General features: G+C 43.8%; 1 protein-coding gene across 1 annotated transcript in view; it reads right to left on the reverse strand.

The window, feature by feature from the left end:
• SPAG1 (sperm associated antigen 1) overlaps positions 1-26,926 on the reverse strand; it is a 906,455-nt gene that overhangs the window by 69,421 nt on the left and 810,108 nt on the right. The window contains exon 17 of the mRNA XM_078686952.1: positions 16,111-16,275. Coding sequence (XP_078543078.1) covers positions 16,111-16,275 — 165 coding nt within the window. The remainder of the gene's footprint in view (positions 1-16,110; positions 16,276-26,926) is intronic.

Raw genomic sequence — 26,926 nt, forward strand, 5'->3', positions numbered from 1 at the left:
ATAAGAAGAAAACAGCAACACCTCAAAAGCAAAGGATGGCCAGGCTTCACACTATGGTTTCACTAAGTAAACATATGATATACATACATACTGATAAAAGTATCATCACCGGTCTCGGTGGCTTCAAAATACTATGGGGCTGAAGTCATCAAGCAGGCTACTGACTTGCTTTGAAAGGGACTGTCCTTTTTTGAGGAAAACCATAAGCTACAAAAAGCGAATTGGATTGTTGAAGTATTCTTTCCGATGCATTACTTGAATTTTGGAAAAACATCTTCAAGACTACTGGCAATTTCAAATGTCAGTTGGTACTTTTTGAAAAAAGTGAGGATATAATCTTAGGATGAATACTTCATCACAGAATTGCTTAAAAGTGCCTTCAATTGTGCATGCTTAAACTTTGCTTACCCTTCTAGCCCAAGCTAATGCCATCAGGATGGCCATTTTCCAAGAGCGGTATTTTAATTCTGCTTTGTGAACTGATTTGAAGGTGCTTCTCGTTAACTGGGATATGACTGTATTAAGTTGCTATAGAGTGCTGGATGTCTTATTGGAAGAAAAACTCTAGAGAGTCCTCTTGGGCAGTGCTTCCCAAACATTTTAGTCCCATGATTCATTTTTTAGAATGAGAAACATTCACCACTCACCTAACTTTATAGACATGCACATCGTGTGGTAGTGCACTATCACTGACAGACAGTGCATTTTCCATTGAAATGGCCACTAAATTTGCACAGACATACAGTTTTACTGATACAATTATATTGGATACATATTATAATGTGTGGAAATCGAGTTTCAGTGAATGGTTACCATTTGCGCATGGCCAAGTAACGTGTCTTAATTTGTTTTGATCCTATTAACATCTTTGATTCCATCGCACTTCAGAATTACAAAAAAAATGTGCTAACTGCTGAGGTTGTCATAAAATTCGCTTAACTTTTCCTTCTCTGACTTCAAAGTTAGAGTAGTCTGTAAACACTAATCCCCATGTTAAATAAATATAAGCAGCAATTTGCCAGAAGACATAGCCTGACATTTGACCTCAGTCTTTGAAGCGCAGCAAATGTGACAAGATCAATACGGAATTTAAATACCTCTTCATTATTGCTTGAGCTTTAGCGACCCATCAAAAATCAGCTCTCGTCCCAAAAGTGGGTGGTGATCCACAGTTTGGGAAACACTGCTCTAGAGAAATTCTTCGATAAGCCTGTTGGATCAAAGTGAGAGTTGATTTGCTGTTCTTCCAAAGCATGAAATGGCAGCCAAATAGACCTTGCCCAATGAATGATCTAGGCCTGATATTTCCAAATGAAGTAAATAAGGTAAGATCTACATCCCAAAAAGTGAGTTGAAGAGTTTTACGTACAGTGATCAGCTTTTCAATTTGCAACTGTTTGGCTAAACTCGTCAGCTGCAATATCCTCTCATTGGATGGGTAGGCTTTAACTAACACTATGTCCAGTACGGGTCTTGGAAATTGGATGTTCTTGCAGGGATTGGTCTTTGTTATAAGTAAGGTCTAATCTGTTGAAGCGTTACATACAGGCCTTGGTATAGGTTTTTATTCTTCTGGAGTCATCCCCACAGGGGAATACTTGTTTTGTGAGACGTGCAGCAATCTGAGCCACATATTTTATGAACGTAGTTGCAGCAGATATGAGGCAGAATGAGAGGAATTTGAATTGATAATGACGACCGGCCATTTCAAATCTCAGATATTTTTTATGTTTGGGCGGGGGCATGAAAATATGCATCTTGTATGTCTAAGAATTGCATCCAACCTCCCCCTCCTGTAGAAGCAGAAGGACTTCTTGTTAAGTTATCATGTAAAATGTTTGGTCTTTGGGAAACTCGTTTCATTGTTGAAGATCTGAAATTGGACTCCTTTTGCCGGATTTCTTTTTGAAGAGGATAAATGAGAGCAGAAATCTACATTTCACTTGGACTTAGGAATTACCCCATCACTCTTTTTTTATTAAACATGGTGAGGATCTTGGCTTGCAACACACACTTCTTTTGATGGGGCCTCTTGTGTGGCAGTGTAGGTGGCGGCTTCTGAATGAATCCCCGTAGGTGGTCAAATCATGCTAAATCCAGCACTTAACAGTCCAATATCATAATGGCTCACTGTTCATATAACAAAAATCTTCCAATCTACAGGACTGATTGGAGACAAAAGAGCAGTTACTATGATAGTTGCATGAGCCTCACCACTGTCTCCTTAATCATTCTTGGTCTCTTGACTATTATAATTTTTCCCATGAGCAGTCTGTTCTGATGCTGGAGGTGGGGGCATCCTCTATTGAAGTGCATTCTGGTGGTGGTAAGGCTGCTGAGCAAAATGGTGTGGTTGATACCTACAGGTTTACTGACCTATGAGGAGTACGGACTACTTTCTTTGACTCCCTGAAATGGCTACGACTGCCTATGTGAAAGTGCTCCCCGTGATTTTCCAGTGTCTGTATCGGACTTTAAAGATTGAAGAGCTTTGTCAACAAGTCATTCAAATAGGGATTCATATGATATATTGAGTATTCTACTTTGATCCTTTGGTCTAAAAGAGGTGGATTGCAGCCATCCTTGTCTGTGTAAAACAAATGCCCCGCAAGCTGTCTGAAACATGTAGTTGCAATGTCCATTGTTGTGTCAATTATTGCAGATGACGCCCGTTCTCCCTCGGGGAGGGAACTTTACATGAAACTTTTTGTCTTCTGGCTGTAGGTCTAAGTAAGGCCCTATATCTGACCACATTTGTCCATCTTATCAGGTAAGTACTGCGTTGAATGACTTATAGCATAAAACATTTTGCAGATAATGTCCAGTCTTTTGCTTCTCTGTCAGGTGGTGCAGTGCATGGTTTTGTGGGTCTCCTTGTTTGTCTCTAGGTCATAACCAATGAGTCTGCATGAGGGTGCCATACCTAGCAATCAGGGGTATCCTCAGGTGCTTTGTATTTTTCTCCAGCTGGGAATAATTGCTACTATTTTCTCAGTTTTTAACTATGTTTAGGACCTCAGACTAAATATGGTCAGTTATGGGTATTGCTCTGACCATTTTATGTGTAGGGTTCTTGAAGTCATAAAGGAAGCAGTTGTCTTCCTTCACTGGAACAGATAAACCAACTGTTTAGATGCCCTTTCTATTATAATGTCGTCTGGAAGATAGTCTGCAGTAGGGGGAGTAGTAACTCCTGATACAGGTGCCACGTAGCAGTCTTATTTCGGGCCCATATATTGAGGTATTGGCCATTATCTGAATTGACGTTGTCACAAGCGTCTGTTACAGGTTGACTATAAGAGGTAACTGCAGTACTAGAGGCACTGTAGGACTCTGTGTTGGGTGAAGATGCACAGGAGTGGTGTGGCGTCCTAGGCTGGGTTTAATGTCATAACTGAAGAGGAGACAATGGCTTGGAAGGCTGTCTTCAAGGGTCAGCTGTTGCAGGTTTAGGAAAATAAGTATACTAATCCTTAACCATTGCAAATGGTACTGGAATTATTGGCTGTCTTGTGGCATGCATAGTTTGCTTATATGAGCCACAATTAAACTTCCATTCATCACTGTTATCATGGTGTTCCTCAGAGGGTTGATATGAAAACATGGATTAGGATCCTCAATCTGTTCCTGAGAATCAGCAGCAAAACCCTTCACTATTTCCCCATACTCTAGTCTACATCATTCAGGTCCTGATAGCGAACTATAGATTGTGTTGGGCTTTAAACTGCCCCAAATGGAACTTTATACTCTGATTGTTATGTGTCCAGAAGGTTTTGACGGGAATAACGAGAAACCTTATTTTGAGAGATATGCACAGGCATTCACTGAATGGGAATGCCTTTTTTTAGATATGAGATCCTTAAAGTTTTTGGTGTCCTTGTCAATTTTGTTTCCGTCTTCGAGTGTCGTTGTCAAGATCATCACTGATGGTGTTGTTGACGAGGTGGTCATCAAGGCTGGCGTCTTGAAGCAGTTGTTGACAGTGTTGCCATGAATATTGTTGTAAATTGTATAATTCCTGAAGTGGTTGTCAACGGTAGCAAGACGTCTGCTTTAGTAGTTGGTGGTCTCCTCGTCAGCGGTACAGATATCAACAATTGGGTCTTGGAGTTAATTCCAAAGGCACCTTCTTTGGCAAACGTTTTTCAGATCTACACTTGTCAGTTGGGAGATTCAAAGAGATTTTCTTGGCAAAAACCACTACCTGACATTGACTGAATTTTATGTGTTGGTTCCCTAAAAGTTAAGGGCATGTCCTCAAATGTTGATGGAGTACAAAGTTCTGAAAGAGAATTAACCCTCTTTAGGACTTTCTTTGATGCTCTTGAGGAACATTCTTATTCATTCTCAGAGGAAGAAATATCTTTTACCTTTGATTTTTTTAAGCCATAGTAAAAGGCTACCCTCACTGTCTTTAGGAATTTTGTGGAAAGAGTACAATTGATTTTGCAGTACTTGTGGCCAAGATATATGCACCAAATGCTATCTTTGCAAGGTTACTCTGAGTGAAGCCTCTTTTTCGACACAGGTTCAACATTGTCTGAAAAGATCGTTTTTAGAGGAATCAGATATGGTCGGTTGAGTCAGGATAATTAATTTTTAAGAGGTGATGAAATTCCTCACAGAAGTGTGAAAACAAGTTTGAAGCAGAAAAGCTAACTTATCTGAAGAAGACTGAGCAGAGAGCTCAGGGGACTCCATTCACACACGATTTGTGGTATATATATATATATATATATATATATATATATATATATATATATCGATACAAAGGACTACAGAGTTGAATGGAGAGATTGATAATTATTTCCTCTACTGCGCAGTATTACATTTTGTATTAACAATGAATTCATTGCTGCAGTTGTAAAAATGTGTGAGGAGTAATCTTAGGGAAAACCGCTAGTGAGATGTTTTCTAAAGAAAAGAATAATTATTTTATACTACAATAATATGAATTTTATATGATTTTACCATATTTATTCATCTTATAATTTATTCAAATGCGGCATTTGTACCGAACATGTACATTTGCACAAGTATTGAATAGTAGTATTTTTTCTATGTTGTCCGGATGACACTCTGTATTCCCCATGCACTGTCACTTTAAATATTGGTCTCTGCCTACCGCAATTTGCCATGTGATCAAGCTTCGTTGGAAGCGAAACGCGTAATGGCGGCTGGCTGGAAAAATAAAACCACCTTGAATTAGCACAGAATTCGGGTCTGCTTTCGTCATTCATGCGAAGAACTTCGGCGGCTGCCTGGTTTGAGTGACGAGTTACGTTTATATTGAAGTACCGAAAATTACTTCCAAAGTACAAGCAGAACCCCTCCTTGCTTTGGGCAACGCGGCAGGAAGTACAGCCTTTTCTGTTCACCCGGAAGAGGAAAACTACAAGCTTTGGTGAGGAGCAAGCTGCAAGAGCCTGGATACCGCTGGATGGTTTCGTTGGACCGCTGATACCTTTATTGACCGTGTCTGCTGTCAGGCTCGAGGACGGGTAATTCAGCTGCATTGAAACGCAAAAGCGGAATATCCGGTAAGGAGTGTGCGGGCAGTCTGACGGGTGTGATTTGCTGCCTGTCAGAGGCCAATTCAAGGTGCTGAGCAAGTGTTGCTCACAGCCATAGTGCCGTAATGTCCGCAAACAGGTTGCGGGAACGTGAGGAGACGGAGGAAAATATGTTCTTGGATTCCCCAGCTGGGGAATCCGGTTCGGCGGAACATCCAACACAGGCGACAACTGGGAGCCCCACCACTAGGGATATGTTCAAGAGGCTGGAAAAGCTTATGCGCTCTGAACAATCCAAGTGGTGGGAGTACCGGTCTCTTTCTCGGTACTTACAAGTCGGGAGAGTGACGCGTGGACGCCACATCACCTTGGCTCCCAGTTACGACAAACCCGACCCAGAAATGTTGAGGGAATGGGTGGAACTAAATCTGGAGTCATCAAGTAAACTAATGACGCTTTTGGTCAGATACGCTGAGAGTGATCGAGTAAAACTGCAGGGGGAAATTGAAAAACTGGAAATTGAAATTGCTGCTCTGGGGAATGACGATCAAATAACGAAGTTGTGAGATGAGATGCTGGCCAGATTAAAAAAGGAAGAAGAGGTGATAAAGAAAAGAAAAGCTTACAAATTTGAAAGGGACCGGCTGGACTACCTTAACGGGCAGATTTTCACCTTCGCCCGCAGGTATGATGGGGTCAAAGCAAAAGTAAAAAATATGCAGAGCAAAGGTGCAAGGGATTCAAGAACAATATCGGTATCTGCATCAGAGCTTAGTTCAGCTGCCGAAAGCGAACCAGAAGGTGAGCCCACAAGTATGCAATCTTTGGGGTTTACCAAACTTACACTGGTCGAAGAAGTGGATTGTCTCTGCACGGATCGAAGGGACACTGCGCTCCCGTGCACCGCCTGGAGGCCAAATCAAAGGCGCAATTTCAAGCGGGCTCAACGCCGCAAAAGCATTAAGCGACGGAAGCAACAAAACAAGGGGAACTGCGAGAGGAAGATGAAATCGCAACCAGAATCGCCCCAAAACGCAAGCAGCAACTCCAACTCTATAATCAATTTAACCTCAGTAGTTCTTTCCAAAAAAGACGAGGATGTGTTGAAATTAGGGTTATCATATTGTCCACCTTGCAATTTTAATTAAGTAGACACTCGCATGGACACCTTCAGGTTTATTCGGAAGTTGAAGCTGAGTAAGTTTCACAGTATGACACCCAAGAAAAAGAAATCAACAGAAGCAAGTAAAAGTCCCTCTTTACTAACAGTGGGAGATAAGGAGGCCTTTGATGAAATATGGGCACTTCAAAAAGAAATGGATGGGAGCGCTAATTCTGTGCCCAATACAGCACCAGAGGCTATCAGCAAATGCCTAACCCCATTCAAGCCCAAATCGACTTTCCAACCATTCATGGCTCATGACAACATCGATGCTTACCATGAGTTGGTGGTCCAGGATCTTAAGAAATTGTATATTGCCACCAATCGCAAACGACATGCCATTAATAACCAAAATCGGTGCTATGCCCAATTAATCAAAAAGTTGGATGCGAACAATACGGTCATTCTAAGGCAAGCCAACAAGGGCGGCAACGTGGTATTGTGGCCCCGAAGTTTGTACATGGTGGAAGCTGAAATACAATTGGGGGATACTTTGTGCTATAAAAAGAGTAATTTACCTATGGTTAGAGCTGCATGGGTTGATCAGTCCAAGAAACTCCAGGCTTGGAGAAGTGGTGGAGTGATCATGGAAGAGGAATTTCGATTCATGAGGAAAGAACACCCGGTGATTCCCACTTTTTACCTGATCCCCAAGATACATAAAAACAGTGAAAATCCCCCAGGACGTCCCATTATTTCAGCAATAAATAGCTCCCTGGAGAATGTTTAAAAATATATTGATTTCTTTTTACAAGATTGGGTTAAGGGACTGAGGTCATAGGTGCAGGATTCATCAGATTTTATCCGTAAAATTGAAGGTATTCAGTAGTGTCCAGATATGCTTTTAATGACTCTAGATGTGTCCTCCCTTTATACCTCTATTGGTCATCTTAATGGTTTGAAGGCTGTGGAATACTTTTTGAACAAACGCCCGATACATTGTGCAGTTCATAACAGAATGTTGCTTTCTATGATAAAAATGTGTTTGGAGCAGAATTATTTAGTTTTTAACAATCAGATTTATCAACAGACCAGAGGGGTCGCGATGGGGGCCTGTTTCTCCCCCAGTTACGCATGTTTACACATGGGACTGTGGGAGGAGCAGGTCCTGTCGGGACAGCTCCGAGACATCATGGCACAGAACATTGTGGTGTATCTCCGCTACATTGATGATTTGTTTTTTGATTGGCGGGGTACGGAGGAAGCAGCTAGTGAATTTGTCAACAAATTGAATTCCAACGCCTTAAACCTTAGATTTACATCTCACATCATGTGATTTCCATCTGCTTTCTGGATATGCAGATTTATGTGCATAATAACACCTTAGCAACTAAACTTTATAGAAAGCCAACAGTTGGCAACACCATTTTACACGCTACAAGTTATCATCCCCGGCATTTGATCCGCAGTATCCCCTATGGGGAAATGCTGCGGATCAAACGATTATGTAGCGTGGAGCAGGAATGTGTGATTGCGCAGGAGGCTAGCAAGCAAAGATTCCTAGAAAGGGGTTACTCGAAGAAGGTTGTTGAGTCAGCATTAAGAAGAACTCAACAGATGTCCCGTGACGAGGCTTTAATTTCCAAACCACGGGTTGTAGCTAATGCCTCACAAGACGACAATACATTCACGCAGGATTGTGACGTATAGCAGGCAACACTCAGACATTAGAAAGATCTTATATCGAAATTGGAACCTCATTAAAGGGTATCCAGTGATAGGTCACAGAGTGTTGAACATGCCTTTGCTTACGTTCAGGAGATGTACCTCTATGGCCAAATCTTTGGTCAAAAATACATTGGGACCACAGATGTCAAACACTTGGGGAGCTCTGGGTAAAGGCTTTAGAAAATGTTTTCAATGTAAGGCCTGCCGGTATGGTTGCAATAAGAGTAATTACATTAACCCATTTGCACAACGTCCGCGAGAGATTACAAAACGACTAACATGTAAGACAGATTTCGCGGTATATGTGCTGGAGTGTTCGTGTGGGCCGAGGTACGTGGGAAGTACCAAATTGCCAGTCCACAAAAGAATACTCCAGCACATAAGGGCTATCACCGGTAAAGATCAGGCCTATCCGGTAGCCAGGCATTTTGAGGAATTGCATGAGTCTAATCCATCTGAGCTCCAGTATTATGTCATTGATTCAGTGTGGCCTCTGAAAAGAGGAGGTGACAGGGAAGCGAGGCTTCGACTTCTCGAAACTAGATATATTCTGGAGTTGGATAGTAAACAACCAAACGGTTTAAATGGTACTGAAGACCTGCTTACCTGTTTACAATAACTAGGCTTTGAGTGAAGGAATAGAGTTATAGGCCCTGAGCTTCTCTAATTTTTGGGTCACGTTACTGTCATTTCTTATAAATACATTGTTCTAGGAATCACCAGTGTTGTATAAAAATGTTTTGCTGAACCAAAATGTTAATGATAAGTTTTGCGCCTTAATTATTTGAGTTTTTAAATGGTGGGGGGTCAAACCGGGATGGTTCCGGAAATTCAAATCTTTCTTGCACTAGCACGAGCACTTTTCTAGTTATTTGCACTGAACATGATTCTTATGACCAAGAAGAACATTCATGTGATTTGTGGGCAGAGTTGGACAACTAAATGGACTAATGCCCACTTGGGCAATATTACCTATCGATACAAAGGACTACAGAGTTGAATGGAGAGATTGCTAATTATTTCCTCTACTGTGCAGTATTAAATTTTGTATTAACAATGAATTCATTGCTGCAGTTGTAAAAATGTGTGAGGAGTAATCTTATGGAAAACCGCTAGTGAGATTTTTTCCTAAAGAAAAGAATAATTATTTTATACTACAATAATATGAATTTTATATGATTTTACCATATTTATTCATCTTAAATTTATTCAAATGTGGCATTTGTACCGAACATGTAAATTTGCACAAGTATTGAATATTATTTTTCTCTGTATTCCCCATGCACTATCACTTTAAATATTGGTCTCTGCCTACCGCAATTTGCCATGTGATCAGGCTTCGTTGAAAGCGAAACGCGTAATGGCGGCTGGAAAAATAAAACCACCTTGAATTAGCACAGAATTCGGGTCTGCTTTCGTCATTTATGCAAAGAACTTCGGCGGCTGCCTGGTTTGAGTGACGAGTTACATATATATATACATGCAGCTACAAGTGACTCCGGGATTCACTGGCACCACGCTGCTCGCAGCTTCAAGTCAATCGAGGAATCGATAACCCCGGGAGTCCGCCAAGATTCTCAGTACGGAGGAAACTGACTGAGATATTTCATCTCGACGGGGCAAAATGTCTCGCATTTGACCGCCCCAGTTTCACATCTAACCTGGGAGGAGGGGCGCTGCAGTTAAGCGGGGACACAGGACTGGCACCGCGATGTTAGTCGTCCTTCAACCAACCCGCCCTCCTGCCTGGGCACAAACCACATTTTTCTCCACCCCCCACACCAGCTACCTGACATTGCCGAGACTGTGCATGCTGGAATTTGGAGTCCGCAAAACTCAAAACGGGCTGTCATTCGCTGTGCTGAACGCATTAGGGGGAGGGAACTCAGTGCCTACAGACATTTATTCACAGGAGGAGTTCATTGGGGAATGGTTCGTTAAGGAGGAAGGCGCTGAAGAAGGCGTTTAAGCCAAAATGCATTCGCCAATTCCGGGACCTCTGAAATAAACGGCTGCTTGTTCCCTACTCCCCGTGTGGCCTCATCTTTTCTTTTGGAAAGTGTGCAAGTGTTGTATACTGCGCAGCCAGACGCGCAGAAGAGATGGCCCTGCAGCTACAAGTGACTCCGGGATTCACTGGCACCACGCTGCTCGCAGCTTCAAGTCAATCGAGGAATCGATAACCCCGGGAGTCCGCCAAGATTCTCACTACGGAGGAAACTGACTGAAATATTTCATCTCGACGGGGCAAACTGTCTCGCATTTGACCGCCCCAGTTTCACATCTAACCTGGGAGGAGGGGCGCTGCAGTTAAGCGGGGACACAGGACTGGCACCGCGATGTTAGTCGTCCTTCAACCAACCCGCCCTCCTGCACAAAACCACATTTTTCTACACCCCCCCACACCAGCTACCTGACATTGCCGAGACTGTGCATGCTGGGATTTGGAGTCCGCAAAACTCAAAACGGGCTGTCATTCGCTGTGCTGAACGCATTAGGGGGAGGGAACTCAGTGCCTACAGACATTTATTCACAGGAGGAGTTCATTGGGGAATGGTTCGTTAAGGAGGAAGGCGCTGAAGAGGGCGTTTAAGCCGAAATGCATTCGCCAATTCCGGGACCTCTGAAATAAACGGCTGCTTGTTCCCTACTCCCCGTGTAGCCTCTCATCTTTTCTTTTGGAAAGTGTGCAAGTGATATATATATATATATTACCTACTGGCGGTCGCCAGTAGGTAGTTATAGTTAGGATCGTTTTCCATAGGAAATCCGCAACATTCTATTGGGATTAACTTTGGCGCCGAATGAGGGATCTGCCTGTAATTTTCCTTAACATTGCCTCGCTGCGCTCCGCTCCTTCCCTGAAAGTTTTGGGGGGATCCGTCAAGCGGGGGCCGAGATAAAAGGAGGGTCCCAAAACGTGTTTTCCCCATGTTAATTTCCATAGGGCGGTTGGACTCACTTTTAGCCCGAACGGCTGAATGGATTTCCACCAAACTTGGCAAAATTGTAGGGACTGGTACCCCGATGTGTCTTTGCTATGTCTCACGATATATGCTCCAGTGGTTTTTACGAAAAAATATATATTGGGCTACATTGGGCTATATATATGTTAGAGCCCAAATGTAGCCCAATGTAGCCCAAAGAAGGCCACCAGAGACAAAAAAAAAACAAATGTAGCCCAAATATCAGCCAGATGTAGCCCAACTATAGCCCAATGACAGAATGTCCCAGAGTGTTCTAAAGAACAACTAGAACGCTAACAGTCTTACTTATGACAAAAGTATGGCACACCTGAAGTCATCTTGATTGGAATAAAGTGGTATCACTTAATACATTTAATTTGAAAAGGAACAAAATGAGGGGTTTCATTTTGCCATAGAAATTTTATATATATAGAACCTCCATATGTGTTATAAGCGGGTGTTTTTCTCAAAAATAGGAAGGTTCACGTAGACAAACACGCTCTTCACTTACCGGCTACACGAGGAGGGACTGTTAACACAGTAACATGTTCTGACTCTGCCACTAGGCCAGCAAACCGATCACCGGTAGAACCGAGCCTTTTTGTACAAACTCACTGTGTAAACCAATCCCGGTCATGAGAGTGACACACCCATATTACAGATACGCCCTAACAGCAATGACGTATACGTAGGAACTAATACGTAGGGTGTAATGGCTAACACTTTGACATGTGGGAAATGTAATTAATACAAGACAGGGCTCATCAATGTATACGATACAAAATAACTAAGTGTGGTATTTAAAGTATTATGATGCATTCGAAACCCGAGTAAGTCTAAAACATGATGGTAATGTTTAGAGAACGTACAAATTAACTTGACATTTGGTAATTGATGTATTCGCCAAAATATGTTAAATTCATGAGATTGGTCACGTATACATGTGGGTGTAACCCAAATCACCATGGTAACAAACCAATGCCAATTAGTGATGTTAATTATGACTCATGTGATTATGTAACATGTATATATAGCGCAACATTCAAGGGTCAGATGTTAGTGAGCAAGGCGGGAGTAGCCGCCGAAACGCGTCTGAGCAGAAGCTGATGTAAGAAATAAAAACCCTTGAACTAAGATACACGGAGTCAGCGCCTTCTTTGATGGTGAAGTTTGGTTTGGTGTCTATATATATATATATATATATATATATATATATATATATATATATATATATATATATATATATATATATATATATATATATATATATATATATATATATATATATATATATATATATATATATATATATATATATATATATATATATATATATATATATATATATATATATATATATATATATATATATATATATATATATATATATATATATATATATTTTTTTTTTCACTGAAAAAACCATAGGTTATATATATATATATATATATATATATATATATATATATATATATATATATATATATATTCACTGAAAAAACCATAGGTTTCACACCAGTTATAGTTAGGAATTAGCATTTAAAAAACCTATTAAATTCACTGAAAAAAACATAGGTTTCACACCAGTTATAGGTAGGTGAAAATTTTACTCGCATAAAACCATTGAAATTCCCACGTTATAGTTAGTTGGACTCACTATAACTTGCGCGTGCAATGCACTGCTGATGACGTCACACATTACATCACTCATGACATGGTCAGTGACATCACTCATGACATCACTGAGGACATCTCAAATGACATCACTCATGACAACATCCTTGTGACAAAGTGGCAGACCTCCTATCAGCATAAAATAACCTTTGACACACGCATTGAAAAATAGTAACTAACATACTGAGTGACACAACTGTTTTCAAATATTCACCATCTCAGTAATTTACAAAGCAAAATTAACTTTCAGTGATCTAAAGAAAAACACAGAGTGGGTGGTACATTCACTTCCACTCCCAAAGATATAGCCAGAGGCATTACAGTGACTGAGCCACTAAACCCAACCAGACAGAGGCTTTTTGAAGACCAGACAGGAATTAACATTGTACCAGAATTGACATTCTGCTATATGTTTAACATTATCTTAAAGATTTTAACGTTCTGTAGGGATGAGCTTCCACCCTGGGACCTGAGAGGGTTTAAGTGGGAAGGGACTTGTCTGAAGTACTTAAGTGTTAAAATTTACCATGACCCTCGGAACCTCCTCAATAGCAATATTGGGGCAGTTGTCCGGGCGCTGCGCTCAAGTGTAGATTTCTGGAAATCATTGCTGCTGTCCGTGGCTGGTTGAGTTGCTGTGGCCAAGATGTGGTGCATCCCCGGAGCCTTTATTTTATTCAACGTTGCCTCTGCTTATTCCCAACCGGATCCTCAGAGACCGTGACTCACTGATGATTGGACTAGTTTCAGGGAAGGGCAGGCATAGGGTGACAATGTCAGAATTACTGCGCCCGGTGATGGAGGGGTCTGGCTGCTCCGGACTTGGAATCCTATTACCTAGTGGCACAGTTGCAGTGTTTTAACCAATGGATATATCACTGACTGAACCCAGGGTTGCAGGTAGCAGGCTCTTGAATCCCCATCAACATCTCCTGGTTGCTTGGCGCTGTTGGGCTGCGCTGCCTACAGAGGACCCACACTTGGACGCTGTACTCACTGGACCTACCGCTGCAGTGTCTGGTGGGTTGGGGTGGGACTTGTGTGCGCTCGCGGATAGAGCCACTTATAGGGTGGCCCTGTGGGGGATCTCTTTAGAAGAAAAGCGCTTCTCCTGTTAGAAAACTGATCTCTAGAGTTTGGGCTCCCAGGGGGTCAGTTCTTATTACACCGAGCAGTGGTTGAGACGATTAGGAAACTTTGGAGGGCTGGTGCGACTAAACCTTCTAACCACAAATGCTGCCAGCTACTCTGTACTACTCCTGTCCGAATTAAGGCAATTACATGCCTTCATTGGGCTGAAACTATTACCCCAGTAGCGGACCTAGGGGAGAAATGGGAGGGTGGATTAGAGATTCAGATCCCGGACACAGATTGGGTGAAAATTCTTGAATGCAATCGTGCATTAATTTGAAATGCTAGGTTTAAAATAATAGAGTTTTATTTTTTTTGCTCAGGGCTTATCTCACACCTGGTCAAATAAAGAGGAAATATTGGACAGCCGAGGCAACATGTTTCATATGGTGTGGGCTTGCACCTCCCTTCCTGGGTTGTGGGAAATGGTGAAGGACTGCGTTAATGGGGCTACTCATCAGAGGATTCCTTGGTCACTTATGGCCTGCTTGCTGGGAGGATTCCAGCGCCCAACCAAGTGTAAAACCACCAATAGATTTACAGACTTCGCTCTGATTCTTGCGAAGCGAGTAATTACAATGCACTGGAAGACCAACAGAGGCCCAGACTATCTAAATGGAGGGAGGAAGAAGTTAAATGGGCAGGGTTTGAGAGTGAAGTCCTGCGTCTAGATGTGGAGATAGGATGCGGCACGATTGACAAGGCACGCGGCTGGGAGAATCTAGTGGACTGTCTCAGGAACCCCTAGTTGTATACTGCAGAGGAGTCCCCACAACCTGTAAACCGGTTAAATGGTCGGGCTGTTTAGGCATATTCTGTACCTGAACAGTGCAGGGACTGGGAAGATGCATGCATATCAGTGGGCTGAGCAGGCACTGTGTAACTGATGGTAATAATGTTACGGGACAGTACAGCATGGGAAAGTGGGGAAGGGATTAGTCCTGCTAGGGGTGGGAAGGGCCTGATCTGCATAACAATGTATACACTGCTACCAGGGGGGGGGGGCGGGGGGGGGGGGATTTATTGACCGATTGAGGGGCACATCACCTACCAACGTGCGGGGGGGGGGGGGCTCTTGGGAAAACGGGGATCGCCTTGGGGATATTAGAGAATTATGGGAATAATGCTATGTAACTGAATTTGCTGACCACTGCTGAGTATCTTGTCTCATTGTAAGGAAAGCATTTTTTTTTCTCTTTCAGTAATAAGATGTTTAAAAAAAACAATGCATACACTGCGTGCGAGCTTTATGATTACGTACACAGAGACTATATATTTTTGTTGCACTGTATGTAATAAGTCGAATCTTTATATTGTATTGGGCCCGGGGATTTTTTGAAGAAAAAAAAAAAAAAATGTTTAAAAAAAACATTTAGCACATGTTTAACAAAATACAAATCTGTAAAAAAACAAATATATTCAAAGAAAATCACTTATACATACTTTCAAGTATTTAAAAATACATTTTCAAAACACCAAAGTAAGATATTAAAAATATAAACTCATTATGTTCATAACAAGACAAATAGCAGCACATCGTGATGAACTTGGTTTCAACACTGAATGCTAACAGTAGCAAATTATAGAAAAATAAGATGATTCTACTAATAGGGTACAAAGACAAACATTTGCAATATCTGTATCAGGGCAACCGCACGTCACTTCCTACGCAGCATGTGAAAATGGCCTGGCATCTGATGTAACAAATCGCTTTGGGACAGAAAAAAAAAACATTTGTGGTTAAAGAAACCGTTTACCTAGATCAGTCAATTTAAATCCTACTCTCTTGTTTAAAAATCCTACTCTCTTGTTTAAAATGATACAGTTTGCTGCAGACAATATTTAGTCTGCAGCAACTGATATAATTTTAAACAGCAAAACAGAGGCACACAAAGGGGTCCAGGTAATGTAAAGTTTTTTCTGACCATAATTGTGATAAGTTATTTTGCTAGCATGTATATTTAAGAATCATTGTATATAAAGGGCATGGTCATACCTCTTGTATTTGTATCTTTTTTCTTGGCTTTTCGTGGCTGTTGGCTGTGATGTTTGTTGCTGCTCTCAGAGATTGTGTGACCTCTTCCAATTCCTTTTGTGCTTCAGCAACATTTGGATCCAATTGGAGTACTTTACTGAGATCATTGATACTGGCTTGGTAATTCTGTAAAATAAATACAGTCGTTCAGTAACACATCAGTTTGACACTGCTCTTCCGGTGACTAAAGGGAAAAATCTCACTATGGTTCATTATTTTTACTGAGTTAAAAGACAAAATATAACTTCTTATGACAGTACTACCGGATGAATACCCTCGGTATCAGCAACAATTCAGAAAGCAAGAAGTCGCTCTGTAGACTTCGGGCTAGTTGTACTAAAATTCGATACCCAAAAAGCGGTTGCAAACTACACCCTGACTTTTTGTGAATCCGTTCAGATTTTGTGAACGGTCCTATGTACTAATAAATTAGGTAGCAAAATAGGGAATTGTAGGGAGTCACGGCATGACCTGCCTAATTAATATTCATTAGGCATGTCACAATTTGTGTTACCCTTCCCCGCCCCAATTAGACACAGTAACACCGATAGCCTGCAGGAGATTGAAGACCTTCATCCATGTGACTGCATTCAAAAACTGATTTGTTTGGTTTGTTTTTGTTAATCTGCCTTGTGAGAAATTGGTTTGTTGGTTGAATGGGGAGTGACTTCTGTTTAAGCAACAGCCAAAATCCCTGTCAGGGTGAACCACAAAAAGACGCTAAGTTAACTTTTTCTTAACCCTGTTTAGCTTGCCACTAAAAGAAGTCAGGCTCTGGGTAGATGCAAAGTATTTATGCAGCACTCGAAACAGTGATAAAACACAATACAAGAAAAAAACCTACACCAAAATGGAACAAGAGTTTGCAATGCAATAGGTCTCGCATGGGTGAAAGTTTTCAGGGCTACTTCACACGTCCCTATGAGTCCCGAGCCCATCACATTGGCTGTGGGGTGCAAGATATTTGTGAAATCTGAGGAAGAAAATTAGCCGAAAGTACAGTTGAAATGTTAAACTCTATTTAAATGGTTGAAAAGCCTTAAGTTTTTTGAAAAGGTTGCTAGTCTTACAGAGATTGACTGCTGTGATAAGAGAGCAGTGCTCAGGAGACAACGGCAAGGGTAGTTGTCAAGGTTGGAGGAGGGGTGGAGAGATGAGAGGTGGGTTAAAAGAGCAAGTTGGATCAACAGTGAACCACGGAAGGGGGTCACTGGGGGGCGTGAGAAGAACCAGCTGTTGGCTAGGCGCGTTTGGAAAGGCAATTAATTGGTTGGCCAGTCTTAAATGAAGATTTGTAAATACGCTGTAGTTGGTTATGGAAGAAAGCGGCGCAGTTCATAAACAATTAAAGGTGCCCTTGAATTAAAAGCGGCCACATTTATAAATACAGGCACGAGGCCACTGTATGTGTTAAAGCGCAGCGCTCACCTGTGCCCCACATTACATTTAAATTGAAAGCAGCTCAGTGGAGAAAAATTCAAGAAAGGCGCAGTGCTATGCCGTTCCTTAAATTTAAAGTGAAAGCGGCGCAGTTCAGAAATGAAGAAAAGCACATGGCATATTTTGTAATAAGAGGAAGCGTGTGCCAGCAGCAAGCCACCAAACGTGATCTATTAAGAAAAGAGTGCTCACAGAGCACCATAAATAACAGTGAAAGTAAGAACACATGTAGCTGAAGCAGTCCTCATAGAAGGATAAAAACGTTTACAATAAGGGACTTCTAAACCTATTCATGAATGAAAAGCCAGTATTTGCAAAGCCAGTAAGAGGAGAAGGAAAGATGAAGTTGTGCCACAGCCCAATTTGATAACGTTATGGTGTCCTCTGGTACCATAAAAGACTCAACCAGAGCCTTGGAAGTGTAAAATAATAAATATCTACATTTGGCTATAAAGGCAATTATTGCAGCCTGTGTCTTGGTAATTAGTAGGTATTTTGCTGATTAAAGTAAACACTTCTGTAGCACACAGAAGCCTCATTGGAGGAAGGAGGGTTTATGCACTAGGGTAGATTTTCCATAAACACTAGGCCTTTACTAACAAGTGGAATAACTGCATATTTCTAATATGACCTCAACTTTTATACCATCATACTAGGTAAAAAAGTAATGACAGTGAATATAATAAAACTAAGCACTGATAGGAACAGAATACATCATCAGTACAGCACATACACAGAGGTTTGTATTGTAATATGGTCCGATGCAGTGTTCTTGTAAGAGGCATTGTTCTTCAAGACACGTTACGGACTGAACAGAGTGGAACAGAGAAACTTGAGGACTAACATATCCTCTGCTATGAAGAAATAGGCTGTGGTCTGGTTGCTATCCCAGTTGCTGTAGAACCAGAAAAACAGTTTTGGTTTTAAAGGGGCCAGGCTATGCAGTGAAGCCCAGTGCAGGATCTCGTAGTCCGAGGGCTTGGTGAACCTTGTATGACCCGGAATACCAGAGAGCATATTCCTCCATAGAGGATATTCTTGGGTAGATGGTATTTTAGGACAAGAAAATACTAATAGTGCCTGAACCCGTAGGGTTTCCATTGCCTGAATGACAGTACTGCTATACAAGCCTATGAAATTTGTTTAGCTGTATTCCTCTACCTTAGACTGTAGAATTTGCCTTACTGTATTTTTCAACCCTACCTATTCCTGTAGGTGTTATGTCATAATATATGATGGAGTTTTGACTAGCTATCGGAAAAAATAAATATTAAATGTAGAAGTTTAAATAAATAAAATGGTAGAAGGAAGACAGTTTGAAAGTGCAGTTTCTCAACAGATTACTTCGCATTCTGCCTTTTAATCATTTTAAGCCAGCGCTATATAAAACTTTTCAAATAAATAAATAAAGTGAAACTGTTTAAAAAAATGAAGAACCTATTTTTTTTAGCAAAGCGTATTTTGTGAAAATTTTCTTGGGGGGAGGGGAGGGGGATAACCTCCCCAAGCTGCTTTGCTTACTGAAATTCAGTACAGGTACTACACCGAACCACTTCTAAAGAAAACCAGTCACCACTGATTCCATCTCTCACCTGGCTGCTCTGCATCTCCACTTTGCAGCGATTGCTAACCACTGCATTGTAGATAGGTTCATTCTTTATACGGCTCCATATATACCAAACCCTAAGTTTGAATAAAGGTTCACAAACTTGCTATTTTAAGTTTCTTTAAAACCCTAAAGTAACAATTGCTCAAACAAAAAATAAAGGTGTTTGACATTCTAAGTAAAAGCAATTAGGACTCCATACAAAAAAACAAAAGGATAAGAATTAACAGGATAAGAATTCACAGCTGCACTGCCAGCGCAGACACGCAAATGTAGCAGCATTACCGGTATGTTTTTCAGATCACCAGTGACATTTTATTACCACATAGGGAAACAAGCAGTCCAATTATGTTCAATCATTAGCACCTTATGAACATAGATAATTTATAATTAACTATAATTGAAAAATTATGATATGAAAAATAGACAAACTCTTTCATTGCTCATTGAGGTTTCGCCCTCAATAAATCATCCTTTAAGGAGTGCCAACATTTGTGATTTAGAGGAAACTGTTCTACAACGTCTTCAAAAAGCGGCTAATACCTCAAATGGTATATTAAAGATAAAAATAAGAAAGCTGTGCACGAATTTTGTAATCCGACTAGCGACTGCCATTCTCATTTTAGTCCTAAAGGACAAGTTACTTACCTTCGGTAACGCCTTATCTGGTAGAGACATCTAGCCACAGATTCCTTACCTTTGAACTTCCAGGCGTCAGGCTGGATCCGGAAGATATTTTGTAGCAGTACCCCTGCGTGCCGGTAGATGGAATTGCGTTTGGAATCGTCTGAAACCATCTTCAGAAAAAAACTTAAAACTCATTTATACAGTAGGTAGGCGTTCATGAGGGTGGTTGGACTGTAGCTCCCACTTATCATAGCGCGGGGACATGCCGGTGGTACTTCCAGGCGCTCTATAAATGTCCAGAATGAAATGGCGTCTGTCTCGGTCGACTCTGTGTGACGTTGTCAGCGTTGTGTTTGTCGTCGCCGGGATGTCCATAACGTCAATATAACCACTACTCAAGCGCACGGACGTCAGTACTTTTCACGACTTTCCACGCCAGAAGCACAGAGCCATGAGGTAACTGTCCTTGATGTGTTAAAAAATAACAGCTTGGGACCTTGGGGATGCCCAGTTCGGGTATCTCACAGGGAAAAGCCAGGACGGGTTCCCAAGGCAAGCGCCGAGATGCCTACGGGTAATCGAGCGCTATATAAGAACACATAATAATAATAATAATAATAATAAAGGGGAACAGCCCTGACGAACAAGTTACTCACCTTCGGTAACGATATATCTGTAAGAGACATATATTAGTTATAGATTCCTTATCTTAGAATTACCCCCAGGCGTCAGACTGGATCAATAGAATTTTTTTTCCGGAGCAGTTTCCCTGCGCGGCTATAAGTGGCAATGGTCTGTCGTCGGCGTCGTGGTCGCTGGGATGACACTGCGGTATCTACTTAAACACCACCCTCGCACGCTGATGTCAGTTCTTTACAAGACATTCCACGCCAGAAGCGCATAGCCATGCAAGACACTGACCACTGGAGCACAAAACTAGGGCCCTGAAAGGAAATCCTTAACCCTAGAAGTCAGTTCCCCGAACGGGGAGGATGGGTGGAGCGGTAAGGAATCAATAACTAATATATGTCTCTTACAGATATATCGTTACTGAAAGTAAGAACCTTGTTCCTCTGAAAGAGATTATTAGTTATAGATTCCTTAACTTAGAATAGATACCCCAGCAATATCAACTCCGGTGGTGGGTTTGCGAACAAAGTTCACAATAGGAAGTCCTGGATAACAGAACGGTCAAAGAAGCTGTCTCTCCGGACTTGAGAATCCAGGCAGTAGTGTTTTGTGAACGTGTGCAGTGATGCCCACCTGGCTGCCTGGCAAATGTCATGAAGGGATACTCCACGTCCCAAAGCAGTAGCGGGGCTGCCGCAGCTCTGGTGGAACGTGCACGTAGTCCTACTGGAGGCTTCTTCTTTGCCAAAGAGTTAAACATTTTAATGCAAAGAACAACCCACCGAGAGATAGTCCACCTTTGCACGGCACGACCTTCTTTAGCACCCACATAGCCAACAAAGAGCTGGTCATCCATCCGGAATTGCCTTGTGCGATCCAGATAGAAAGATAGCGCACGTTTTGGATCCAGATGGTGGAGCCACTCTTTCTCTTTTGAAGGATGCGGAAAGACGGTCGGCAAAGGGATGGTTTGACCAATGTGGAAAGAAGTAACCACTTTGGGAAGAAAGGAAGGGCTGGTTCTTAGGACAACCTTGTCCGGATGAACAGCAAGAAAAGGAGGCTTAGAGGACAGAGCCTAAAGCTCACTCAGCCTGCAAGCAGAGGTGATGGCCACTTGAAAAGTAGTTTTTAAAGTTAACAGTCTGAAAGGACAGTTATGTAGTTGCTCAAAAGAAGCGCACATAAGGTATGTCAGGACTAAGTTCAAGTCCCACTGAGGCATTACAAAAGGAATAGGAAGAAAGAGGTGAGTAATGCCCTTAAGGAATCTGTTTACAATTGGGATCTTGAAAAGAGAAGGCTGATCAGGCACCCGAAGAAAGGCTGAGATGGCTGAAAGATAGCCCTTAAGTGTGCCCAGAGCAGAGCCCTGCTGGGCCAAAGAAAGGAGGAACAAAAGGACCTCAGAAAGAGGGGCAGCGAGGTGATCCACAGCCTTTGCTGTGCACCATGCCACAAATTTGTTCCATCCACAGGCGTATATCGTCTTAGTGGAGGAACACTAGGCTGAAAAGATAACATTAAAGACTTCAGGAGAAAGGTCAAAAGCGGTCAACTGTCGCACTCAATCTCCACACAAGGAGGTGGAGGCTGGACAGGTTCGGGTGGAGGACTGTCCCCTGCTGCTGCGACAGAAGAACCTCCCGAAGTAGCAGTCTGATCATAGGATTGATGGGCAGGTGCAGAATCTCTGGATACCAGACTCTTCTTGGACTCTTGTGTTTGGGGTATAATGTCCCTCTGTATGTAGCTGGGTATATGTCCCTAATGGACATATTTAACGGGCAACATGTTTCACGCTGTATGTGGCCTCAGAAGGAGATCTAAAGCACTCCTTCAGAACCAAACAAAGGTACATTTTAGTATCAGTGGCGACCTGAACTAACCAGTGCCACCAAGTTTGTAGAAGGGAGTAGTGTTTCCCTTAATATTAGAGTCAGGACCTCATGAGATCAGGTAGGGCACTAGGGAAGGTTTGCCCGTAGTAGCAGGGCCGTTCCACCTGCGTGACCCTCCACATCTCCTCCTTCAACAGAAAAGTCATCGAGATAGGAGAAGACTGGAACCCCCTGATCTGCGCAGATGAGCAGTGACCATCGCCATGACTTTCGTGAACACCGGAGGGGAGCCAAAAGGGAGCACAGTAAACTGAAAGTGCTCGTGGCCCACGGTGAAGCGTAGGTAACGCCTGTGGGCTGGCAGGATGGGAATGTGGAAATAGGCGTCCTGCAAGTCCAACGCTACCATCCAGTATCGAAAGCAGACAGAACCTGAGCCAAAGTCAACATCTTGAACTTCTCCTTCATGAGAAAGTGGTTGATGTCCCTGACGCCTAAGATAGGACGCAGGCCTTTGTCCTTCTTGGGTACCAGAAAGTAGTGGGACTAGCAACCACTACCTACTTCTGGCACAGGGACACGCTCGATGGCTCCCTTGGCTAAGAGAGCCGCAACTTCCTGGCGCAGAAGGGCCAAGTGATCCTCCAACATGCAATGGTATTGAGGTGGCATGGATGGAGGGGTAGTCTCGAAGAGGAGGGATTAGCCCTTTAGGAAAATCTGCAAAACACACCTGTCCGATGTGATTTTTTGCCAGTGGGGGAGGTGATGGCGAATCCTGCCGCCCACTGGCAACTGGTGGCCCTGGAGGGGGGACAAGGAAGGTTTGGAGGCTGTTGCAGAGGGGGCATTGGCCCGCCCGCTGGCCCCCTGACCCATGAAGCTGGGTCCCACATCCCCGGCCACGCAGTGGCTGAACAGTTTGCGCAGGCCTGTGGCCCTGGGTGGAAGGTGGTGGGGCACCTCTTCCGTAGCCACGAAAGGGGCAAAAAGCAGACTGCGCAGGCCGGGTGGTGCGAGGCCTAAGGATCAGGCCGTAGCCCTAGATTCCTTAAAGTGCTAAAGTGTGCTGTCTGCTTTGTCGCCAAACAGGCGACGGCCATTAAAGGTCATGTCCAAAAAAGTAGATTGGACATCGCCAGAAAAGCCCGTGGCAGTGTTTCAGGGCTACCGACGTGGAAATCGTCCTGCCTAGTGAGTCAGCGGTGTCCAGCCCACACCGAATGGCGAACTTGGCTGCATCTCTACCCTCGGCAAAGGCACAGGAGAGAGTGGCCCGGTCCTCCTCCTGGCACTGTGGCAGCACCGGCGCAACCGTGTCCCACACAGAGTGGGTGTATTGGGCTAACAGACATGCAGTGTTCACTGACCGCAGTACCAAGCTGACGGAAGAAAACATCTTCCCAAGATGATCCAGCCTTTTGGATTCCTTATCTGGGAATGCACCTTTGGATGTAGAGGCTTTGACCACCAAGCTCTCAGGAGTAGGGTGTTGGGAGAGGAAAATGGGGGTCATCCGGGGCCGGGCGGTGGAATCAGGCAATCATCCTATCTACAGTATCTCCTGTGCTGGGCTTGGACCAGATGCCCAGAAGGATGTCCGTGAGGGCCTCATTGAAGGGCAGCAGGGGCTCCGAAGAGGTCGCTGCTGGTTGAAGCACCTCGGTCAAGAGGTTAGTCCTGATCGCAACCGTTGGAAGCTCGAGATTTAAGGCCTCGGCCACCCTACACTCCACCACTGCGTAAGATGCACCGTCCTCCGTAGCCACAGTAAGGGGAGAAAGCTTACCATGGTCTGGTGAGTTGTCCAGACAACTGGCATCACTCAACTCCTCTCTACAGTCTGGTTCATTCAACTGGTCTGCAGGAGAGTCCACAGACCCCTTCCAGTTCTCCTCATCTTCACCCGGTTGCCACTCAGGGCGATAGGGACCCCTGGATAGAACAGGGGCACAAAAGTACCCATTGGTGTGAGATCCGGTGTTGGGCGACGTCGGTCCAACTCCGTGTGCATGTTGAGGTGGAGGCCGGGGTCGACGCCGGCTGGGGACACAACCGGTGTCGGAGGTGTCGACATCGGATCCGGCACCAGAGGAGGTGTCGTAAGGTCGACTGGCGCCGATCTGGATCCAGGCCTGGATCCTTGGGGGAGCGGCCGGGTTTAAAGGCTTAGAGCCCCCAGCCGAATGTGCAGGGCCCAAAGGCACACCAGCAGAGTCAGGGCAGCCCAAAGATGGAGTGAAGGGCTTCATAAAAGCTACAAAGTTGGGCAGGGGTTGCTCCGGCTCCCGGAAAAAGTGGGAAGCTCGGAGCTGACCCAGCTGGCTCCACGAACGGAGCCGCAGACTGAGCACCATCTGCCCCCAACGTCGCGTCGGCCGACAGACGGGGAGAACGTCATGAGCGATGATGCTTCTTCGCCTTCTTTTTGTGCTTCGACTTACCCAAAGACAAAGACTTAGATGACGAGTCGTGGTGACAACTCCGCGACTGGTCCCGTGACTTCCCTCTCGACTGGGACCTCGAGCGGTGCAGAGCGGACTGCCGGGCCTTGAGAAGCTTTCGGGACCACTCCCGCAAAGACTTCAGGTTCATGGCCTGGCAGTCGGAACATGACTTCAGGACATGGTCGTGCTCCAGGCACCAAAGGCACACAAGGCACCAAAGGCAGGAATCACAAGCCTTGAAGGCAACCCGACTCAAAAAAGAAGTCAACAAAAGTCGAAAAATATCAGTCAAAAAGTGACTGGAGGAACCGCTCTCTCCAGATCTGCACTGGCTGTCGCGGAAAAAGAAACTACTGATGTCAGCGCGCTAGGGCGAAGTCTAAGTAGATACTGTGACGTCACCCTGGGTGACTACGAAGTGGCAATTGACGCGGAGTTTGACCAACACCACCTATCTGATGCCTGGGGGTAATTCTAAGGTAAGGAATCTATAACTAAGTCCCTTTCAGATACTAAAAGCAATTCTGCAGTGCGAGGAGGATGGGTGTGTCGGTAAGGAATCTGCAGCTAGATCACAACTCTACCAGATAAGGTGTTTCCGAAAGTAAGTAATTTGTTCATCTGATAAGAGACATCTAGCCGCAGATTCCTTACCTTTTAACAGATACCCAAGCAATACCTTCCTCGGAGGAGGGACTGCATAACATTTTAGACCAGAAAATCCTGCAGGACAAAGCAATTAAACAGGCCCTCCCTGCAAACCTGAGAATCCAGGCAATTGTGTCTGGCAAACGTGTGCAGAGATGCCCACGTGGCCGCTTGGCAGATATCAGTAATTGGAACCCCACACTGATGGACTGTGGTGGATGCCTTTGCCCTGGTGGAATGGGGCTAAAGGCCTTCAGGAGGTTGCTTCTTCACCAAGGCTTAACAGATTTTTAAACAGAGGATTACCCTCCCACGTACCCTATAAAGAGTTGATCATCCACCCTGTACTCTTTAGTGCGATCAAAGTAGAACGATAACACTCTTATTGGATCCAGGCGGTGGACATGCTCCTCTTCTTTGGAAGGGTGCAGAGGTGCATGGAAAGTGGGAAGAGTAATGGACTGTCCCAGTTGGAAGGGAGTTACAACCTTGGGCAAAAAGGATGCCCTAGTTCTCAGTACCACTTTGTCCGGAAAGACTGTCAGGTAAGGAGGCTGTGATGACAGTGCCTGCAGAGATAATTGCCACCCAAAAAACTGTTTTGATAGTGAGCAACCATAGAGGACAGGTGTGTAGCGGTTCAAACGGTGCACACACCTAGAAAGTAAGGACCAAATTAAGGTCCCACTGTGGCATAAGAAAAGGAGAAGGGGGAAACAAGTGGGTTAACCCCTTCAAAAACCTCTGCACCAGAGGGGACCTAAAAAGCAAAGGCTGATTTGGCAGCCGAAGATAAGCAGAGGGGGCCAAAAGGTAGCCCTTCAAAGTACCCAAAGCAGAGTCCTGCTGGGTCAAGGAAAGGATAAACAAAAGAATGTCTGCCAGAGAAGCCAAAAAGGGGTCAATATATCGTTCTGTACAATATTTAAAAAATGTGTTACATTTGCTGGCTCCCAGAATAACTTCACAGACTTCGGGAGGAAGGTCAAAAGCTGTCACCACTCAATCTCCACGCAAGGAGGCGGAGAGTAGACCGGTTCGGGTGGAGGACCCTCCCCTGCTATTGCGACAGAAGATTCTCCTCGAACGGCAAGTTTCCTCTGTCTAGTCGCGCGACTGACGGGGAGCAGTCGAAGCACGTATTGACTTTTGTGTTTTATGTGGTGCCTCTTACCTGAGTTCGACGAAGAGGACTTCGATATTCGATGCAGTAGAGCGGTGGTCGGACAAACCTCTCGACAGGGAGCGAGAGCAGAGAGGCAACCTCCGTGGTGCCGGACGCCGGGCCGTGAACAGTTTTAGGGACTGCCCCCCTTTAAGCCTTCGGTGAGATGGCCCCTCAATCTGAACATGACTGTTGTGGTCGCGCTCCAGCCATCTGAGACATACTAAGTGTGGGTCCGTGACCAGCATGGTGCGGTGACAGGTGCAGCACTGCTTGAATCCGGAGGTCTTCTTGCTAAATATCTCTAGCACCCCAAAAGGAGTCGACAAAAAGTCAAAACAGAATCATAAAATATCAGGGTGTAAGCTCTCTT

This window comes from Lissotriton helveticus, chromosome 4_1 (assembly GCF_964261635.1).
Source record: "Lissotriton helveticus chromosome 4_1, aLisHel1.1, whole genome shotgun sequence".
NCBI classification, from domain to species: Eukaryota; Metazoa; Chordata; class Amphibia; order Caudata; family Salamandridae; genus Lissotriton; species Lissotriton helveticus.